Here is a 23780-nt window from a genome sequence, read left to right as displayed (position 1 = left end):
GATTTTGTTCTTTCCTCCATCTGGTTGCTGCAAAGAAATCTACCTCTCCTTAAAGTTTTCATTAGCTTAGTGCTGTCTTTTAAATCATATTAGAATTCTCTGTAAGAAGCATTTAAGATGAAAACAAACAGTTCAAGTTTTTATCTGATACAGATTAGAAAGGATTTATTTGTTCTCACATACAAAGTAATTTCTGCTGTCTTTACTAACCCGAACAAAAAAGTTCATACTTTAATTTTAACTAATATTAGTAAAAACAGTGGCTTCCTACTGACATAATCCAGTTACAATGCAAATGATGGTGGATGCTCAAGAATGTTAAACAGACATTTTTCTCATGATGTCTTCTATCTACAGAATAATTTTGTCTTTGTTCAGCTTGATATAGTGTAGATTTGGAAGTTGAATTTCAGCTATACACCAGTATCACTAAAACATCCATGTTTTTTAACTACTACAGTGTAAATAATAACTGATTTATATATTTATGTAAATTATACAGTTGTTATAACATATTGTTATTGAGGGCCAGAACAAATCAATTAAGCTTCTGAATACTCTCTCTGTCTGGGTCTCTCAACCCAAGGATGTTAAATTGCATAAAGACAACCATATTTCTAGACTGAATAGTCAAAACTTCCCATGTGGACAATCTCGAAAATTAATAACTAAGTTTTTTTAAAAAAAATCTCATCTAAGCTGGGTTTCTGCCATTTGAGAGAATACAATATGAAGTATAGTCTGGCCTTTTTTACAGTCAGTCTGAGTGAAAAACAGTTCTTAGGAAGTAAAAAGAAACCAATACAACTTCTCCTGCCTGAGGTGGTGGTCATTAGCCTTTACAAATGAGGTCACTGGCAGAGTAGTATATGGATATGAGGAAGCAGAAAGTGGTAAAAAAAGTAGAGTCATTTTCAAACAATAAAGGACAGTCTGAAAAGCAGCATTAGCAAGAAAGATGGTGGCCTCTTTATCATTACAGAAAATTAAATAGGATTTAAAAGAAAATCAAATTATTTTTTACACACATTGTAGATGATTGGAGACATGAGCACACAAACTACAAAGATAATAGTTCTGGTAATTATTTATGCGTATCTATTAGATTTTGAAACAATTAACCTTATAACCTGTTTTTTTAAAATAACTTCCAGTGGGAGAGAAGCTCTCTCCTACCTCTATCACATGCACCTCAATGTCAACAAAACCAGAATAACTTTCCCTTCCCTTTTCAGACTATTGTAAACAGACAGAGTTATTCTGTCTGTTCACAGGATGAATTCATTATGAAAGTCAATTTTACTACCACATAATGGCTTTAAGGCACATAATTATTCACATGAAAGACTATGAAGTAAGTTTCTGTGCTAGACTTTCATGCAATATGGACATTATTAAAGTAGCTTGGTTAAATTAAGGTTGCTTCATTAGTAATAGAAGAATAATGAGGAATTTGGGAATTCAAAAAGCAGACAGTGCTAAAAAACCCAAATTATGACAGGGATACATTCTGAAAGAAAACGCTACAGATTTCAAAGCCTGTTAGTCATGGAACACAGCCTGATGAAAGGGAATGGCTGATATACCTTGCAGCAGACTGAACGCAGAGACATCTCAAGTCCCTGTGTGGATATCCAGCTGATTGAAGCTTCCTAACATACATTACACAGGGACTCGGAAATTACAACTGGCAATCAAGGATCTAGTAAAGTGGAGGACAAAAGGAGTTTATACAAGTGAGTAGTTTTATTTAGTACTTCCATTTCTGTGTGACTTAATAATAGTGGCAGAAAGATGGTAAGAAGTCTTCAGATGTTGCAAGCCATAGCTGGCCCCACATTCAATGCTCAGCACTTCAGGATGGCACCTACTGAGGCTGTCAAGTTATACCAGAGCTTCTCAACTGCAGGGCTGGAGCTTTTGTGCACCATAAGACTTCACATACAGCATCAAATCTTACAGTTAGTATCTAGAGTAAACAGACGCCTCATGAAATTATCAGCCCTGAAGGAAGAGGATCTCCTTCTGTCTTGTACAAACATGAGAGTGCAGCTTACCACAACCAATCTCAGTTCTCTAAAGAAACTGTGGCTCTAAGTGCAGCCCCACAGGAAGGGGAGGATCCAAATGCCACCATAGTTCCATCAGGTGTGCAAGTTCTCGTCTGCTTTTAGTTCCCACAAACTGCACTGGCTGCAGAAGTCACTTACTGTTTAAGAAAACAGGAAAACCCTGGGCACCCTGGGCTTAATTTCTTTCTTTTTTTTCTCTAACTGTAAAATGAGGATAATAACAAGGTGTGAGTTGAACAATTCATGAATTAGGTTTAGTCATCTCCTTTTGCTTTTGAAAACTGAAAGTTCTCTACAGAATCTGAGTACTGTTGTTCTCAATTTTTTTACGCAGCAATAATACAAAAGACACTATCAGACAGGTACTAAGACGACCTTTTTTCTGACACTGTGGGGTTTTTAATCTGAAATTTATTTCACTCCCAGAAATCAAATGTCAATGAAAACAATGCTTTAAAATTCTTAGTTCAAGAAACCTAGTTTCAAATGAAGTATTGTCTGAAAGATTTTTTGAAGTGCAAAAAGGAAAGTAATTCAAGGATATTTGAGGTAGGAATTCAAAACAGAATCTAATTATGTGATGTCTCTATGAATTCAACTTTGACCTGCAGAATATGCATCTTTATCATCAGAAAGCAGTTGAAAACCATTTAAGAAACAGAAAGTGCACAAAAGGGTAACATCCCTCCTATATGCATAGGCATTCAGACCTAATAGCTCTTAATATTATTTCTGGTACATGCATTTACAACCTTCAGGATATGCCCTTGAAATGCTATTGATATTTTACTCCTGTTTTCATGAACCACTTTGCTTCCACTTACCTCAACTGTACCTTCCTGCAAGACATGCTTATAAATACTTTTAGCTGCAATGTAACAGGGGTAGTGTGAATATATGGACATCTGGGATTACATCTCTGGAAACATATCTATTCTCCTATGTAAATATGAGTATAAACTGCTTTTTGTCTAGCAAAGGAGAAGGGTTTTTATGACTCGCTTGAAATGAAACCCTTTTTTCAAACTCACCACTAAGTGTTGTTGAGTTTTATGGCTAGGGGAATAAGTTTTGTTCTGAGACTCAGCTCACAGAAATGTTGTAAAGAACCAACACAGACAGAAGAGCTGGATTCCTTCATGCTGATTTCCTCCAGCACACACATCCTGTGCTCAAGGCAGAGGGTTTTATTCATGTCCAGCAATGCATGTGAGGTGGGACTGTGGGGCTCAGCGAAGGGAATGTGATTACTTACTAACTGGAACTCAGCCGAAGGGAGAATCTTTGCCTATGGGAACAGGCGGGTTGCTGGTTATTCATTTTAAATGAGATGAAGAGCATATGGCATCAACTCAGAATAAAACTGGTGGGTACATCCTCCCATTTTTTAGAATAATATTTACTAGTAAGTAAATCCTACTCTCTTTGGGTCTGAATCTCCTTCCTAAACTGGAACCAGGAGTAAATTGAGAGTAATTCTATGCAAGTTGATGGTGTTATTGACATTAAGCAGTATAAGTGGAAAGATGCTCTCTTTTCTCTGGGGATATTTTCTACATCTCTTGTTAGTGAGAGTAGTGTGGTTGTTTGCTAGAAATTGGATGAGTACACTCTCTCTCATTATTCCTCATTAGGTAAAATATGAAAATGCTCTGTTTCTTAATTCCTGGTATGTTCTACTAGATACTCCTGAGAAAACTGACAGCTCATGAACAATTGCCATTAATTTAACAGTGCATTTTATTCTTGTTGGTAAAGGTTACTAGCAAGCTCGTTTATGTCCTTTGTATGTGTGCTCTCCCTTTGTAATTACTTATTTGCTTTTTATAGTTCCATCTTCACTGGTTATTAGACTGTTTGCATAGTTTTTTCTTGGTTTAGAAATGCAAAATCATGAATCATGTTGTCAAAGAATGAATCCTGCTGATAGAATCTTTTTTCTGGTAGCTTCTTTTGAACCATATTTATACTGCCCAGAAAATAAGTTTCCAGCAAATGGCTTAGAGTATGTAATTAGGCACACTGGTGTCTTTGGGAACAAGTGATTCAGCCTTTCACCTGTGTCACGCAGCTAACTAATAAAAGTCCCTATCTGTTAGCACTAATGCTAGCAATATGAAGAAAGGACTGAGCAGACCTCTGTTTCAGAACTGGTCAGCAGGTACCTCCACCACTCTGAATTCAGAACATCAGCTCCTGTCCTGAGGAGCAGCAATGGATGAGCTCTCCTTTGCCTACTCTGACTAGCAGAGAAGAGCCCTTGCCCAGAAAATCTGGAAACCAGGGGTCTAGGGTTGCTCACCCAGCAGAAAATTGAACCACTGCTTGTCTTTTTCTGGAGAGTACTCCAGCTTCCATGGGAGAAGAGGATAATAGTAAGACCATTCCACAGGCCTCCCAGTCAGGCTTGGCTTAATGAGAGCAATGTAAAGTTCACAGGGAAAAGACAGTGAACAAAAGGAACCACAGCAAGGCAGACTGCTCATGTGTCAGTCCTCCCACTCCTCACACAGATCTCTGGGTACATATTCAGTAGGGGATTGTATCTGGATAAGTGAAGTAGAGATCAGGGAGAAGGGAGATAGAAGTTTAGGGGGAAAGGAAATAAAGAAGTTACATTGGCCAGGATACAGAAAAAAATATCTTTTCCAGAACAAAAACCTATTGCAAAAACCAGGTCCTTTCCCCTTAAGAAGCTTCACAACAAGGTTGAATTCACCTTCCTGGTTGCTCTGGAGGCCACACTCTTGCTGGGGACAGATTTTCTGTGAGAAGCTCTTTGCAGAGCTGGATCTTGGCTGTCAGACCCTCAGGCAGCTGGTCACAAACACCTACATCAAACCTGGAGGGCAATGCAGGCATCACTTCTGCTTGGAGGTCTAAGTATCAGCCTTGGAGGAGCAGTACTGCTGTCCTCAGCTTCTGACAGTACCCATCCTATATTGTGCCACCTACACAGTTAGTTACACTTTATCACAATTATTCTCATAATAGTTTTCCTAAAGAATATACCTGAGAGTTAAAATTAATTCAAATTACAGCCAAGATGAGTAGTTATTCGTTGAAGGAATACTGCATTAATGAATATTCCTAAGAGCACTTTAAACAAAGAATCATAAAATTTATTGCCTCTGTTTATTATTTCAGTTAGGATTTTACTCAAATATAGTTTTGTCACCCATATAAGACAAAAAAATTTTTTTATAATTTCTACAAAAATAATTTTCCTCTTTTATCAAGCAATTAAATGACATTCATTAATAAACATCCATTGATTCTAATGCCTGTTCTATATTTATTTCACTCTTCAAAAAAATTACAATTAATATATTTTAAGCAAACTACATCTGTACTTACTCTATGAATACTAACAAAAAAGGAAAGTTACACATCAATGGCTGAAAGGGATGGAAAAAAACCCAAACCAAAGCAGTAATTGAGATTAACTGTAAAATACAGCTAATTGTTTCTCCTGGGAAGGATAAAAAACATGTGAGAGATTACACAGAAAGTCAAACTGCAATTTCTTCACAAGCCATTGGAGTTCAATACACCAGTCAGAGGCATTTTATTACAGCATTGCAGGAGAGGAAGATATTTACCATGCTTCAGCATGCTGGGACTGCAGGTGACTGGCTGAACTTCAAGATGACAGGTTAATGGTAAATAAACCATTTTCTCCTTGGCATTTTCAAATATGTCCTTGAAACCTAAACACCTTTCTGCTATTTACACTCAGCAGAGATCATGGATACCTAAGAAATTTGTGGTTTGGGATAGCTTTATGCCTAGGCTCAAACTGACAGTCTAAACACACCAGTATTAAATCTGCACTGCTATGCAGGATATCAAACTGAGGAAAATACAGAAATTATCACATATTTAAAAGGAATATATAAGCTGGAAATCCTGCTTGATTTTAAGTTATTGAAATTCATGTTTTCATTTTTTCCCTACAACTATGACTGCTTGAAACTTCATAGCTTTATTAAAAGTATCCCTATCAAAAGTATTGGCAGTATCGACTCTGCTCTCTGGAAATAAGAAATGAGAGGGTCAGGACTTGGCAACAATCCCAGACTTCCAATAAGAAGAAATTACTTATTAAAATCAGTTTTCAAAGAGAAAAATACAGGACTTATTTCAACTTGGTTAAAAAGTTCAAAGAAAAGTGAGATAAACTCACAGAATACTTCAATGCTCATGGTTGGGTTCTTCCAGCCTGCAAGAAGGCTGCAATGAGCAGCTGAGCATTAAGAAATGAGCTGGTGTGAGTGACCAGAATGGCCAATGTGGTGCTGGCTGGTAAGCACTGCTGAAACTCTGAAAACATCACTGATGCCATCTTAAAAACTTCTTTGCTGCTCAAAAGATATGGATGACAGGAACAGTGTTATTAACAAAACTCAGTAGAAAAGAAGGGGAGATAAGCTTAAATTCAAATATAAAATTCCTATGATGCATAAAGTGCTTTCTAATGCACTTATTCTAGATTGACATTACTGCATGGAAGCAGTGTTTGTTACTTCTGGTTTCTAGATATGAGCAGAAAGAGAAATACTGTGTGTGCTGCAAATGAAACATTGCTTTATTTTAGGCACTTTAGTCACTGAGATGCAACGTGCTTTAATACAATTCTGCCTAGCAACATGTTGAGAACTTACTGTCCACACGAGAGTCTGGCAACATAATAAGGAAGAAATCATCATCTTTTAGCTATACCTATGTATGGGAATGTTAGCATAAGTTGGTTTGCTTTGACTAGTTTACTAAAAATAACATTTTTTTCCCAGAGAAAAGTTCAGCTTTCTGGATTAGTCAAAGGGATAAAAATGTGCTGGTAGTACCAAGAGCAATTGCAAGCAAAGTTTAACAAGCAGTTGTTATCATGATGTATTTCTATAGTAGAATGTTATGCAGGACAGGTTCTGTAACTGCAGCTCAGGCATACATGCATCTTTTTGATTTTTCCACAAAATGAAGAGATTAAGAAAGCCCAGTGTCAAGTTTTAGTAACAGCTCTATTACTAAACAGCCATAAGACTGACAGAATTAATAAATTATTTACATAATTTACAATAAAGATGACGGCAAACACAGCAGTTAAATTTTACATGTGCTTTCAAGAGAAACCAGGCACTTTAGTTGTCCTTTTCCTTTTCCACTGCTGCCAACAATTCATTTTTGATATTACTACCTTGGAGGGGGTTTTTTTTGTGTAAATAATGATAAAGAATTTGTATGTATCACATAAATTCTTCTGCTGTTTTCAGGTACATAAGCATGCAATGGTCTCAAAGGGACCATCTGTAGGAATAAGTATTTGCTCATGACAAAGCTAGTGATAGCAATAAGAATTAATTCTTATTCAGAACTTCTTATCAACAAATCTCAGTGTTCTACAGGGAATGTTTTTGTAAGAACATGGCATGTGTACAATCTGCATTTAGTGGGATTTCATCATTTTCTTCAAAAGATGTTCGATTGCTTAGTAGATTTAAATTGTCTTACTATTTAATCAAAACTTTCTTTGCTGAAATTTCAACTAATTATTTTTTACTTCGTCACTTTTGGCTAATGAGAACAATTCCATTCTTCTACACAGAAAGCTAGAAAGAAAGAAGAAAAAAGCTAGAAAAAGCTAGAAAGAAAGCTGTAACATTTCTCAGCTGTGGAAAACCCCCTACTATCTCTAATTGCAGACCTAGACAAATTATCACAACAGTTAATTACTGAATTGCACAACTGAATCCACAACTGAATTGCATCTCCTATTGAAGAATCTCTGAGTGCTTGGAAAATGTTTGCATGCTTAATGTAAATAACCTGACATGCCATGGGTGACTGTGAGCCTCATCCTGTAAAGGATGATCAGTACCATGGCTGCTGATGGTCCCCTTCTCTTAACACAAAACTCTCCTATCAAGGTGTGCAGCATCTTTAAAATTCTCTTACTAAACAGAGCATTTTGAAGAAACAAAAAGCATTTTTTTTCTTTAAAATATAAATCCAAGATAAAGCACTGAATATATCTCACTGGAGATGTTGATATAGGATTGAATGTTGAAATATGTATAGCTTTTGTACATTTATTTCTGTTCCATTTCCTATAAAAGGCCTGGGATTCTTTCTTTCCTGTATTTTTTTAGAACAGGTAAGATTGAAAGGTGTCCCTATATGAAGTGCTTCTGAACTTTTTTAGAGACTTAGTGATCTATCTTTCAGGCAGAATCAGGCCTTGAGTGTAATTTACAAATTCCCAATTGACTGAGAATGAAGGAACTCTCTGTGTCTATAATCAACTGTTATTTAACTGGTTTTCCTTAGTAGAAAGAGAATTTGAGGCTAGGATAACTTAATTCCTGTCACTTCCTCCAGTTTCATATCCCCCATTCTTTCATGAAAAACAACATCAGCATAAAATTATGCCACCAAGACATGTGCTTAAGTCACACTGTCACACTGGACAGAAAAAATGACACAAGGAAATGATCATTAACTCTACATTTCTGCTGTTTGACTTCTAAAATAGTTGACCTTCCCTTTTGTTAATTATAAGGAGATAGAGCTGGCAGTCACTGCTATTTCCTGTAATAACTATTTTGTCTGTTTCCTTTAGTTTCCTCAATTCAGTTTTCTAAATTTTGCCCAGAATAATACCTTATAAAGCACATTAATGAAATGCCTCATTAGCTGCTTTGTTTTGTTACTTGTGCCTTGGTAAAGCCACTTAGAATTTGAAGTACAGAAACAGCAGTAGACCAGTAATTCTGAAAGACTTTGAAACATTCTGCATGAAGGCACTCTAAGAATTCAGCTCTGAAACTGCTCTTCTCGTGACCATAACTCTTATGTTAACAGCACTTGATCAGAAAATGACATCAGCTGTTTGTTTTTCCACTGAATTAAAGTATTTTTAGATTAGTTTAAAATACAGACGTGAAAACAACATGTCAATAGAACTCAGGAATACAGTTTTAGCTGAATAAACCTTAGAACTGTAGTTTAGCATAACCAAAATGATCTTATTTTCTAAAAAAAGCACATTTTCTGGTTTATGAAAACTTGCAAAGCATGGGTAGTTTTAACCTTTTTTTTTTATTCATCTTTTCAATGCACAGTAATAAACTTGACACTAAAAGCATTGTGAAGACATGCACTGCTTTAATTATGTTTCTCTTAATGGAGATTATGTTGAACAAATAGATATGGAAATATAATATTTTTCTTTCTAAATCATTAAGATACAGAAAATATTCACCATTAGATTTTACTTGTTTTTCTTCTTTATCTTGAGAGGACTTTCATAATGAGACAAGAGGCTTGGATTCTTGGTTATCACATTGTCTTTTTACAAAATAGCCTGTCTTCAGACAACAGGACATAATGTAACATAAATCTTTTGTCAACCTGTAATTATGTACTTGCAAAGATTTAAAGAGCAATGCTCCTTCTTGGAATCTGATCGATTATTTCAACAAGCTTAACTGTTGTAGAGATGTGTAAGTTATTTTAAGAAAAAAACCAGTCTCTTACTTGGTCTTCAAAGGAGATTGCCTGGGCAACATCTCTGGGAAATCCATCAATCACTATCCCCTCTTCATCAGGGATCTGCATTAATCTCTGCTTTATCTCAGTTATGGTTGTTTCCTTTCACAGAGAAAATAAGTTAGTTATTTAATATTGTAAAGGAAGCTTCCTTGATGGTGCACATTACTACAAGATGTATAAACCCTTGAAAGCAAATATGAACATAGGAAACACTGTACCTGAGGGGCCAGTTCTCCAGTAGTAATTATTTTGGCAATTAGGCTCCATTTTCTATTGCTGCTTGTGCTGTGGATTTTCTTCCTTAACAATTCACCAACTGATATGTAATTAAATCCATAACGTTCTGCTATTTTCAAACTCTGTGTTCCTTTACCACTTCCTGGGCCGCCTAGTGTGAATCATAAGCAAAACATTAAATTAACCTTTCATCAGAAATACCCAATCATAAGTGAAATCTTTGCTATTGGCACCAATTTTCCAAGCATTATTAGAGTAAATCTCACAGTTGCATGACCTGTTACCAACCATGTGTCTCATCTACTGGATCATAAAGATAACACATTGTAAAATGAAATGTAAAAAAAGAATACAAATCCACTTGAAAATAAAAATAAGTACTCTTTGAGGTTGTGCTCATTCTAAAGCCATTCCTGGAATGGAGTTTTTCTTGATCCACAGTAGAGAAGCAGACAAATGAACTTTCTTCCCTTCTTAAACTCTATGAATCCAGAAATAGCGACAGATAGTCTGAAGTGTATTCATGTCAGAAAGAATCATACTTGGTTGAATAAGCCAATTAAATCAACAAACTAGTCATGAAATGGAAATACTAAAGTCTGGTCCTAAATGTTTGCAAGAGCTTCTGAGGTTTTCTGATTTTAAAATTTTTTTAAAAAAATTAATTTTAAAAAAAAATCATCTGAGATGTTTCCATAGTGATTTGGTAAAAGGACTTTTATTGAACCATGAAATACCAGCTTTTGATATTGATGCTTGAAGCATCTGACAGAGAAGAAATTAGGTTCAGCTTGCTAGACAACTTGAAGAATAAAGAGACCCTTCAGTATATACAGCACAGGCTGGATGGGTATCAAAATCACAGAAAACAGCTACGTTACATAGCAGGGAAAGCTGCAGGGAAGGTGTACTGGAGAACAGCAGCAGCAGAAGGAATACATATAAAACAATCAGACCATGTCTGAACTAAAAGGACATGCTATGATGTGATGAGCAGAGAATCTGGAATCCAGTATGTAAAACCAAGGAATTGTTTTCATAAAAATAAATGTTAATATATAGAAAAATGCACGGTACTGAGGAGTATAACAAAGCAAACCTAAACCAAATCCTTTGATAATAATTCCCAATCCTAAGTAGCTATAGTTTCGGGAATTCTTTGTGAGAACACTGAATTTTATTTCAACAGAAAAAGAATTAAGATTTATTAAAAAATAAATTTTCTATGAATTTAAAAAAATACAGCAATGCAATGAAAGTAAATCTGAAAACACTGAGCTTCTTGTTAGGAATCATGTAACTCTTTTTATATTATCTGTATTATTCCCATAAATAGCTTTTAAGCATTTTTTATAATCAATACAGTTTTGGCTGCAGGTTAAGCTTTACAGTATTTGTACACCTCTGCTTAGGGCACTCTCTGTGTAACCAGGCTCCAAGCTGCACTCCAATGTCACCAGCAGTCACTTGGAGCTCTCTGTGCCCCGATGCTGCGATGCTGATGCTGCACCTGCCCTTTGGAACACAGACCAGGAGCCATTTCAAGAGAGTGCACAGACAAATGTGCCTATTGCTATCGTCTTCCCATACCCTGCCCACAGTTTAGTTATGCCCCTGAGGGGAAAAAAAATAAAAATAAAAATAAAAATAAAATAAAAATAATAATTAAAAAAAAAAAAAATAAAAAAAAAAAAAAAAAAGAGAGAAAAAAAAAAAAAAAAAAGTTTTTATCATTATCCAGTAAGTTTAGATAATGTTTCTACAAGCATTTATCTGTAACATACAACTACACAACATGGCTACAGATGTTCACAAAACACCCTTGTAAAAAATAAAAGAAAAAATGTATCTTATACAGTAAGATCACAACTGAAAAATCTTTTTCTCTCATTCAGTTCATTTGGTGTTTCTGTCATAAAAAGACACAAGTTTCTCTCTTTTTTCAGCAGGCTGCGTTGGGTTCTACAGCTATTCTTCCATTTCAGTAATTCCAGGTGATCCAGATGGGCTTTGTTTTTTGAGCTTGGACTCTTTCTTTCATAGACAGCTTAGCTAGCTATCCTCTTTGTTAAAATAAAGAATGTTCCCTTTCTGTATGTACACACACATCTGATACAGTAGGAATCATCTTCTCCACTTAGGTGGCTGTAAAGCACATCTGCTCCAGTTCCTCCTGCTCCCTTTCATGCTCAGCCTTTCATGATAAATGCATTTCAAATTTGAACCCTACAAGTTTGAAACAGACTACGTTGCTCCCAGCAACAATAAAAATGCAAAATATAGGTAATGTGCAGAAAATTAGAAAAATTGGAAACAAGGAAAATAGTGATCATGTTCCAACAGAGATACGAAAGGTGCCAGAAAACAAGAATTGATACTTGATAAAACATGAGTCTATAAAAGCATAAGATAAAATAAAAGCCCTGTTTGTAACAAGTAGATAGACTTCACACTTCTGTTAGGGAAAGTTTTTCTTTGCCAGTAAAGAGAAACAAAAAAACAAAACCAAACAAACAAAACCCCAAACAAAAACACACCCCCCCCCCCAAATAAAAAAAAAAAAATTAAAAAAAAAAAAAAAATAAAAAAATAAAAAAAGAAAAAAAGAAAAGAAAAGTGTAGCTCAGAACTTCTGTTCTTTCAATCTGAACTGCAATCAGAAATGGTTAATAAAGTATTCGGTTTAATATTCATAAACTTCCCACATATTTTATTTTTATCAATCCAAACACATAATCCAAATCAATCCAAACACATAATCTCAAAATGGTATTATCTGTGTACAGTCGAAGGATAAACATTCAGGTAACAAAATAAGGGAAAAGTGATAAGACAAAATTACTTCCCAGAGCAGATCACAATTTATTGAACTATGTATCCATTCCTGAGTCTTTGATAAATCACACTGACAAACTGTTCTGAAGAAAGGAAAATTACATAACTTTTGTTTTTTGTTCTTTTTACTTATTCTGAGATAGATTACTCACAGAAAGTGTGATTATTTTACATTTTTCTAGAAGATGTCTAGACTAGAGAACACTTGTTGCATCTGAAATTATGTTTGCTAACAGGTTTCAAGTAAAGATCGTGTTCCTAAAATGTGTTATTAAAGTAGTTGTTTTAATCTAATTTTGTTCATGATTTCAATTTTGCATATATTGTTGTAAATTCAGAATAAATTAATCTAATAATAAAATTTCTGAAAATATATCTGACTTTAAAATCTAACTGCAGACTAGATTTAACAAATCAATAGTCAACTGCCTGCTGACAGCCCTATATTTGATCTAGCCCTTACACTTTGATCTCAAAAGGAAACTGTATTCTTTTAATATTAAGTAATATATTTAAAACAGTGCAGCTTAAAAACATACTCAACTAAGGTCCTAATGACACCAGATAATTAATATTTTAAAATGTCTAAATTCAAATTATATTAACTGTACGAATTTGTTGAAAGTATATTAGGAAGTACATTTTTAAACACAATCTCATTTATTAGTGTTATAATGCCTTAGAAACTTAATTTTTCCAGTGATTCACATGTGTGCCCTCCTGGCTGGTTCCATCTGATTTCTCTAAAATCCAGTCATATACTCATTATGTAGCTTTATAGCTTTATCTTTCACCAGAGGTTTCTTCTGCAAACCCAGAAAAAGAACAAAGCCCCCACCTTTCCAAGTGAGTTCTCTTTAGCCCTGGAGCTACCTGGTTCATTATAAGGATGATGGATTTCATAAAGCAAAGAAGTTGTAAAAACCTTTATGGAAGCATTAAAAAGATCTTGGGCTAATGCATTAATAAAGAAAAGTTCACCGAATATGCGAAGCAGAAGACAGGTCTTTAACTTCATTTCAGTCCCTAGCTGGGACTGGGACCAGCGCCACCTGAGCAAGGCAGGATGATTAGTTATCACTAATTAGACAGAAATACATTACTTAACTGATTTTTTTTGGCTGGCATTTTATGCAAACTGAAAATATGCAACACATTTTTTGTGTGCAGTATCTCTTGAAACGAACAGTATACTTTTTTTTTTTCCTCTTATATTCAGTTACTATTTCCAACATGTGTTTTTATGTGCCTTCTCAATAGAAAGTTGAATTTGGGAGAAATTTTCTTGATACTGTACAAAAATGGACAATTGCTGCTAAGCTACATACGGTATTGTGTTTCTATCAGATCACACTGTAATAGATTCAGAGAAACTCAGTGGGAATATAAACCTGAAATAGCCTGTGTGGAATGTTTACAACGTTCCCTATATAAATGGGAGAAAAGAAAAGCTCTGTAAAATCCATGGTCTGTTCACTGCATGCTGGTGTTCAAGGATTTCACTTCAAATACACTCGCACTCAGTTCCAGAGGTGAAAGCCAATCTCTCTTTATCTCACTTAAATCAAACCTTCATTCATCACTCTACTGCAATTGAGCTACATAGATTTCACTGCGTTAAGAACCTTCTGTGGTCACTGAAAAGAAGCCAGTTTTTCTCCTTAATGAAAAGGAAGGGTAGCTAATTAATTAAGATGAAAGAAAGGTATGTGCTATTTCTTCATCTAATTGCAATCTTTACATTTCAGCAATACATAGAGAGATTTGCATATTGAAATCTGTAATCCTGAAACAAAAGATTAAGAAAATTCAAATGCCTTGAGCAATTGCTTTGGCATACCACAGATACTTAAAAAAATGCCTGGTCTTCTGTTTTCAATCTATTCCAATATCTCGTTTCTGAGAGCTGCTGGATGCTGAGCCTAGAGGACATGCTGTTCCTAGAGATTCCACTCTGTAGTACAGAGAAGACATTTCTGTTCCCTTTTACTATACTGCATATATTTTCTGTAATGGAAGCAGTATCTCTCTTTAATATGCATAAAGCTTTATAGACTAAAAATGGAATTCTCCATCACCTGGCACCTGTGCTGTGACTCTTTAAGCCATCCAGAGAATCAGATAATTAGCCCTGGTGGTAAAATTTCTGAAGACAACTATCTAGATGATAAGAAAACTGATGCAAAGAACTTAAATTCATGAACAGAAAAAATATTAACCTTAACCTGCAGCTATTTTTTAATAGCCTATGCTTGTCTGAGGCTGGAAAGTATGAGTTGCTTAGAAAGAACACTAAACAGCTCACAAGAGAGAACTTTGGGAGAGAGCACAATTAACTAATGTGAACTGAGTGCTCACTCTCTGTGAAGTTGGAACAGGATTCATTCACCAAATGGACCTGGGGATTAACTTACCAATGCAATGAACCAGTGACCCTGTATTCTCACTCCAACTGGACATACCAATCATTTGACAAGGGTCTAAGTATAGAGGACAACAGTTCCCTATCACCTTTTTGAGCTGGCTTACACATTATTTTAAAATATCCCTTTTTGTGATCAGCTTTGAGTATATCTGAGTGTTCAATCCTGAGCATGCTTTGAAAGAGCACTTTGATTTACGTGGTACTGCTGCCTTGAAGTGCATGAACCAGGTTTAGATAAGATGAAATCAAACTGACAGATGTGCTCATAAGCAAATCATGAGTTCTCCAGCTGCTAAGAGGCATCCAGTCTACAGAAGATGAGTGCAGGTGCTCACTGCGACCCCTAAAAATCTTACAGTTGAGATGCCATCCCCAGCACTAAAAATTTCACACTCTTAATTGGCCTGCACCACTTGCTATGGCAGATGGAAAAATTGTATTTAAATTCATATAAGCATTCAGTGTATTTGCAGTACAAATCAAAAGGCAAAGTAGTAGAGAGAAAATCTTGTCAAAATGACTGCCTTCATACCTATGACAAGGATAATTTTTGGCCGAGGTCTTGCAGGGTCAAACACATCGTACTCCTCAATTAGCTCAGCAGTTTCAGAAAGGTCAGTGTCACTCTCTATGGAAAACTGTTGGATCGGGGGCAGTCGGTCATAGCGTCGGTATGGGAAGTTAGAGTTATCAGGCATCACTGTAAAATAGTAAGATAAACTGGGAACTGTGGAAAGAGAAAACTTAAAATCTGTTCTGTGTACAGATTTAAATAAGTATCATACATAAGGTATAAATATCTCATAATTTTACATAGTATTTGCTGTTGCCAAATATATTTGGCCTCTATTTAACAGATTTATTAAATCACAACCACGCAGAGTCAGTTTTGTCTGGTGTTTCTTTACAAGCACACCAGGTCTGCTGTGAACATCTGCCCATAGCACCCAGAGTTCAGGAGAGGCCTTTGAGAAGAAAATCTTTATATTGTGCAGATAACCTCGACTATTAAGAAGGACTCTTTTAGTGATACATGTTGTACACAGAGATAGAGACAGCATTCTTGCTGATTATTTTAATGAAATGTTGGATGGCAAGGAAAAATAACTATGGCAACTGAAAGATGAGCTAATTACTCTTTGTTAACATTACAAATAAAATAATTACAGGTATTGGTATGACATCTGCTTAGATTTTATGAGATGCATTTTTTCTAAGAGTTTATAATTTAGATTTTATTTAGTAAATTAGCATACAGCTCCAATGTAAACTAGGAAAGCCATGTAGTGTAACTGCACTGAAGTTGGTGCATATGTCATCCATAAGGACCAACTGAAAACACAAGCCAAGTTCACTGTGTCAGATCTGCCCCATCTTTGTAAATGTTTTAGGTAGGATACAAGAAATCTCTCCACTGATGTGTTAAACATTTACACAGCAAACATCCATCATTTGGCTGGAAAGTGATCACAATTTCCTCTCCTGCCTAGCATCCATTACGGCAGGAGAAAAACGAATGCCAAAAAGCAAGGAAACAGAATTCTTGACTCCTTTGCATATAGATAATGGGAATAAGGCATAATCTGCTATAGTAGTATGTATAAAATGATTCAATAGTGGATGTAAAACCACATACAGTTGAAGAAATAGAATTATTTTAAAATTTAATACATTACCATTCCTGAAAAAAGACCTCCGGGACTGCCCTCCATTGAGTGGAGGCAGGGTCTTCTTTTCTGGGCTGACAAAGGTGTCCCATTTCACTTTTTCGGGCCCTCCAAGCTCTTTTACTTTCTGCAAACAGCTTTCCAAATATTCAATTGGGTCATCAGGTTTGTAACACATTAATCCATTCAACAGACTCTGAAATGTAAGATCAGAAATATAGACTATAATGATAGATGCCAGGGAAAAACAAGTACCTTTACTTGGCCTTTTACTTTGCACAGAGAAACACCACATTCCTTGATATTCAGACTCTCTATTCCAAGCCAATGTGTAAAAGTGAGGCCTGCAAAAAATGAAATTATTTTGGTTTGCCAATGTCATAAAAATTACTTGGAAAGGAAGCTCATGGCTGTCTTTACAGTTGTCTGTTTGCACTGAAATAAAACCTGAAAATAGCAAAAAAAACCCTCTACATTTTTTTTAGAAATGTCACTGGCAAGTCTACACAGAGCAATGTGCAAGCTAGAGAGCCCCAAAATTTACATATTCTTTGTAGTTTTGACATCACTAAAATGTATCTTTTCCTTAAAGACCACTGCACCACAAGCATCTCATCCATATTCTTGTCAACACTTACACAAGCAATGAAAAGAGGAATTTTAAAAATCACGAGAAACACTCAAATATCATCTTGAGCAGCGTTGGGGAAAAAAAAAAACAACCCACAACCCCAAAATTCATAGGTGCTTCCTGATTTAATTGATCACAGATTCCAAGCCATTAGAAATCCCCTCCCTATAGTATTAATTCTTTACTCCTCGTACTCATGAGCATTGTGGGGGGTGTGAAAGAAAGACTGCCAGGCCCTCTTCTGACACATTTCCTTGACAAAGTGATGCATAAGTCATCATCTCACCTCTATGAGACTGCTGCATCCAACAATACACGTCTTTCAGGATGATTTCTATTCTTTTTGCTTTTCCTAATTTTTTGTGTGAATAAACTTGAGGGTCATAGTTGGTATTAATAGTAAACATAAATAGCTCCAATTCAGGATGTGATCAGTTGTTATCTACAGTTTATACAGTAATTGGTATTTACACACATTTGAGCTTATAAAATAGGATGTAATTTCTATGTATCAGTGTCCTTTCTATAGTACTTAACTGATCACAGCAACTAACAGTGTATTTTTGCAGAAGATATGCACCAATTTTTAAAAATCACTCTCTCAAGCTTTGAGCCTCAACAGAAAACCAGTTTTGTCTGCATCTCTTGTTAAACCATTCACATTCTAACTGTGTATTTAAAGCATTAGCATGCTCCGTGTCCTGCAATTTTCAAATACATAGAAAAACGTCTAGCCTCAGCACACGCAAGGGAAAATACATATGGGTTTGTGTGTGCATTATATACAGATGACAGGATGTCTGGTCCGGGGGGTGGGAATCCACATTGCACAAAGAAGTAATTATCAGCCATTGGCAGCAGGTAACTTGTAGCAAGCTAAACAGAACCTCACCGAACAGTTGCGGCGTTTTCCTTCCCCCCGCCCCATGTAATACACCCCTGGCCCGCATTCCTGGGCGCTCCCTCGCCCTGCGGACACCCAAGTTCTCTCCCCGGGGCGGCGGAGGGCGCGGCCGGGGGCTCGGCAGGTGGGCGGGGGGCAGCGCTGCCCCGGCCCCGCTCCGCCAGCGCCCACCCGGACCCGGCCCGGGCTGGCGGCCGGCGCTCCCCGGCGCCGCTCCCCGCAGCCTCCGCCTGCTCCGTCCTTCCAGCCACCTTCAGCCCTGCCCGCCGCGGGGTCCCAGCGCGGAGCATCCCCCGACGGGGCGGAAAACGCCTCCCTCCCCATCCCCGCGCCTCGCCTACCTCGAAAAGCTGCGGGATCTCCCTGCGGGCCAGATACTCCTTGGCCTCGCCGGCGCTCATTCCGCCGGGCGGGGCCGGGGGCGCCGGCGGGGCGGGTGGGCAGCCCGAGCCCCGCGCTGGGCTCGGCGCGGCGGTGCAATGCGGGAGCCTCGGCGAGGCTCGGCGGGCGGGCGGAGGGAGGCAGGAGGGAGGCAGCCGCCCGCCTCCCCGTGCCCGCTGCACGGAGAGAGCGACACAGAGCACGTTTTCCCCCGGCGGGGAGCGAGAGCGTGCGCAGGCTGCCGGGGAAAGTTTCGGGGGGTGCCCGCGGTGAGGCGGCGGGCGGAGGCGGCGAGGGGCTGTGCCTGGCGCCGAGCCTGGGCAGGCTGCCCCGGCACCGAGCGGACCGGCTGCGCGGGGAGAGGCGGGGAGGGCCGGGCACCGGCGTGCTGGAGCCTCCCGGGGTAACGCCGTCTCTGCCCTCGGCACGGGGTTTGGCGGTTTGAGGAGCGAGACGTTTCATACACTTCGGGCTGGCAAAAAGCCACCAACTACGATCAGTCATGAGCATCTGCCATCGGCGAGTCACAGGAAGAGATCCGAAATGATCTCTGGTCTAGCCTTCTGCTCAAGGCAAGGGCAGCTCTTGAGGTCAGACCAGGTTGCCCAAGGCTTTATCCATTCTCATCTTGCAAAACCTTCCAAGGGTGGTGGCTGCAGAGCCGCTCTGGGCAACCCGTGCTTGTCGGGCCTCGACATGGAGAAGGGTTTTCTCCTATTCAGTTATCACTTGTCATGTCTCAATTTGTTCCTTGCCCACCATTGTGAAGACCCTGGCTCCATTTTCATGATGGTCTCCTGTCAAGCCTTGAGAGCTGCTATTATGTACCTTCTAAGCCTGCAAAAGGCTGAACAAGCCCAGCTCTCTTTGCTCATCTTCAAGAACAAGTGCTCTCCATCCCTTACTGTCTTTGTGGCTGTCCACTCAACTCAGAATCACAGAATATATCGAGTCCAATTTGTAAGTGAATGGCCTGTACAGGGATCAAACTCACTCCAGTTTGTTAATATCTCTCTTTTACTGGAGAGCCCCAAACCGAGTGCATTGTTCTAGACGTACTCTGGAAGTTTAGTAGGGGGTAGCTCCTGTGATACTCTGTGGCACACTGGAAATCAGAGTAGAGTATTTAGGTTGCTGAAGTGTCCTCTATCAAGTCTGGTTTTCCAATTAGTTTTAAACTTTTTTACCTTTTTTAACAGAATATCCTTGTAGTTGCCCTGAGGGACACCCTAACACAAAGAGGTTACATAATTGCAAGCTTATAAACAACACTGAACTGCTTTCTGTATGCACATTCCTATTTTTCAGACATAGATAGGAAAATTGATAAGTCTTAGGAGTCTTTTAAGAAACTTGTCCCCCTTGTATATGATTTATGGATCAATACCAATTTGACAAGGTTCTCCCTCTCAGCTGCAGCCATGTTCCTTGTTTTGCTGTTTCTGCAGTTGAACTGCCCTCGTTTTCCTCAGCCCAGCCTCCAGCTTTTTATATAGACACTTTCTCCCAGAGAAGCTTCCAATCCTTGTTTAGTCCATGAACTGCCAAATGCTGCCCAGAAGGCAGTCCCATGATCTTCTAATGACACATTGGACTGGTTGGTTTTCCAAGTCATCCAAATATTCCCTGCAGCTACCACATAACGGGCAGCAACTAATGTCCCTTCACAGCAATTGACTGTTGGATGGCTGAATGGATAGAATCATAGAAGGGTTTGGGTTGGAAAGGGCCTTAGAGGTCATCTAGTTCTGATCCCCTGCCATGGACAAGGGATGCCACTCCAAAGATCAGGTTGCTCAGGGCCCCATTCAACCTGGCCTTGGACACTTCCAGGGTTGGGGCTCACACAACTCTCTGGGCAAACCTGTTTCAGTGCAGAGCTACTGGAAAACCACAGCTGAAGTGTCTCTGCAGTTTGGCTTAAGAGCCTTTCCAGCTCCAGTTTCTATGAATCCAGTGGTGCCTACTTAGAGAAGCTGCAGTCACTGAATTGACACTTCCCATATGTTCAAGGAAGCCTTTGGTTTTCACTTAAGACTTTCATCAGCATTTTTCTCATCCTCCCATAAAATCTGGATGTGGCTGTAACCCTACCTTCTTCTGCTAAAATTTTATGCCATCCAAATGTAAATTCATTGAAAAGCACAGTGCCTCAATTTTGATTGAGTAAAATGAGTAGGCTCCAATGTACTAATAAAAAGACATGAGACATAATTGCTTCTCAAAGACCTTAAATGAAAGCTGACAAAAGGAAGATGGAATTAAATTAAATAGATATTTTCTTAAAATAAGGTCTTTGCTAAGGAGGCTAATAGAAGATGCCATTCTATTTAGGAGCACAGAGATGTGGTTTTGGCATTTTGTGGGTGTAATTTTTTTATTTGTTTCTTGATACAAAATATATATATATATTAATGTGTATTAACATTGTCTTGGATAAATTCCATTTATAGGCTTTCAGAATATATATTTTTGTATACTCAACATTTAAAACAGTTGGGTAAATTAGTGTCTCATCCAATGTCCTGGTTTGGCAAGAGAAAAACATCTCTTTTCACATGCTTTCTATGGCATCTTCCTCAGGAATGTGAAATATGTTTGTGTCTTGTCCTACTTGTTGTTTTTTTTACTGTAGGCTTCCAGGCATTTTGCTCAGTTAGATAATGCTAACAGAAAATAAAATAACAGGAATAACTGTCCTGCTATAAAATTATGCATTGTTATTATTATGCACATCTTCATTATTGTCCAAAATGTTGTTTTGTTGCACAAAATCAAATTCTGTGTTGTGGAAATTACCATCTCAGAACAATACAGCCATTTAGGAAATCTATCAGAATGAATGTGCGAAATGTATCTGGAAAGGATATTTTTGGATCTAATAATATGGTACTTCCTTCTAGAAGCAAATTTTTATGCGTTTGCTGTCAGAAGAATCCCCTTATTGAGGCAGGGTCTCAGGTGGAAGCTTCTCAAAGTCTCTGAAGAACATTGGCAGTGAAGGATTAAGCAGAGATGAGCCAAAGGGGCACAAAAATCAGGGTTATTTGTTGTGCAGGTAACATAAAGGGAGCTGTTCAAAGGTGAGCTCTTTGTTGTGTAAGTGTCTGATCAAGAGTGCAGGTGGGAGTGAAGTGGTCTTACTGCCTTAGAAAATAACACAGGATGTAAAAATGCTCAAAGGAATGGGAATTCATTTGAGCTCCAGGGTATTGCCCATTCCTGAAGGTGCAGGCAGCTCTCTAGTGTACTGGGTGAAGCAGAAGGATCAGTTTGGTTATTTCCTACCTTTTCTGGAGGGCAAGAAAGTAAAATAGAAATAACAAATTTTTGCCATCAAAATGATAACATTTCTGAAAATTCATCTAGAAAACTTCTTATGGATCCTATACCATTGGGCAGATTCCATTCTCATTCTTCTTGTTTCCTCCAGGAGCTACACGAAGCTGCACTAAGATGAATCAGTATTTTCAGGGATCAGCTGGGATATGGTGTTCTGAGCCTTCTATTCTTCTTAGTTAAACCAATTACGCAACACCCGTAGCCTTCAGTCAAACCTTAATTAGGTTCTGTGTTTTCAAAAATCACTTCAGAATACCCCACTATTTTATAAATGTTTATTTTTTTTTTGTCTAGTGCTTGTTCAAGCACTAGTGGCTGGATTTGTCACACAAGTTGCTGCTCTGCTAGACGTCTTTATTAAATCAGAACCAATGTTCTTGGATTGATGTGCTTATACAGGCTGATATGCGGACAGCTGGAATTAGTAGATTCTCTAAGTACATCAGTTATGTGCAGCCTTTTTAATAAATGTGCTGAATTATATGCTTCTGATCCAGAAATGGTATGCATTTTAATGTAAATTTGGAACTTACTTGCAGCCCCATATCACATTTAGTGTTGTATAAATTAATCCAAGATTGCTAAAACGATCTTTTCACTTTTATGAGAAATCCCTTTTTGAAGTCTTTTGCTGCAGCATTAACTGGTTTTTTTAAAACCAATATTTCCCTCACCTTTCTTTTCCACTCTGATAGACCTTTTTTCTTTTCTACTGGTACCTCAACATGTTACTTAGGTTAATTAAATCACTAATTGAAAAATAATGAAAAATCAACCAAGATAAATCTGATTTCTGGATCTAGATTTCAATAAGTCCCAGAATTAACATTTTATGTAAATTTTGAGGACACCAAGATGAATAGAACATGGAAGGGAATAAAGAAGATCGTGCCAATTAAAAGTTTGAGGATGAATATTTCAATCTGCTGAAAAAAAATAAAATTTAAAGAAATGCTATGATCAAGTTCCTCTTTATTATGATAAACTAAATAGCTGTACTTTTTATTTTCTAATGACAGTATAATCATTCTTGTGACCCTTCCCCAGCTCTCCAATTTATCTACATGCATCTTGAGAGGCATGTAGAGGCATCAAATAGGACACATTGTTCTGCTCTTCCAGGCTGTCTGTGACACCCTCACTGCCCTTATTCTGTTGTTTTCCCTCTGACAGACTGCATTTGTGCCCTGCTGTAGTGCTGCAACAGGGCTCACCCTGAACTGGGTGATTCACCTGGCAGATTCCCAGCAGCTCTGCTTTCCACTGTTTTCTCTCTCAGGTTTTTCTGCTGGAGCACCAACACCTGCACTTTATTCTTTGATGTGTGACTTCCTGTATTTGCTTGCACCCGGCTTACCAAGAAATCAGCGTGCTCAGTATCAGTGAGCTGTCCCCTCTGGGAGTTCCCACTGCCTCAACCTAGGGTTCCTGCCACCACTGATTTTCTTTGGTTTTGGTAATCAATGCAAATATTATACAGCACATGGCCAAAACACAGCTCCTATGGGACCAAAACAGAAACTCAGTATTTCCCATTGACACTTCAGTTTTGAGGCCAGTCAATTTGTCATTAAATATATACACACATTAATTTTGATTCACTCAGGTTTCTTAAAGAAAATAACTTGCAGCAGTAAGTAAATGGCATCAGATCAGCACCTTTCTTCTTCAGCAGCCAAAATGAATCTTCTTGAACAAGTACTTGTGTATAGGTCTGAGATGATCTTTTATTTCA

At 37.9% G+C, this 23780-nt stretch overlaps 1 protein-coding gene across 2 annotated transcripts in view; it reads right to left on the bottom strand.

Moving 5' to 3' along the window:
• The window catches only part of AK5 (adenylate kinase 5), an 81564-nt gene extending 62828 nt beyond the window's left edge, over nt 1–18736 (bottom strand). For both annotated transcript variants that reach the window (XM_083868013.1, XM_083868014.1), the window contains exons 1-5: nt 18664–18736; nt 16797–16983; nt 15653–15820; nt 9842–10011; nt 9609–9722 (exon numbers count right to left, since the gene is read on the bottom strand). In XM_083868013.1, coding sequence (XP_083724139.1) covers nt 9609–9722; nt 9842–10011; nt 15653–15820; nt 16797–16983; nt 18664–18723 — 699 coding nt within the window. In that variant the 5' untranslated portion in view covers nt 18724–18736. The remainder of the gene's footprint in view (nt 1–9608; nt 9723–9841; nt 10012–15652; nt 15821–16796; nt 16984–18663) is intronic.
• Between the last annotated feature and the right edge of the window lie 5044 nt (nt 18737–23780).

The sequence above is a fragment of the Zosterops lateralis genome, assembly GCF_965231275.1.
Source record: "Zosterops lateralis genome assembly, chromosome: 9".
Lineage (NCBI taxonomy): Eukaryota > Metazoa > Chordata > Aves > Passeriformes > Zosteropidae > Zosterops > Zosterops lateralis.
Note: the sequence above shows the minus strand (reverse complement) of the source record. Positions and strands in the feature narration are given on the sequence as shown.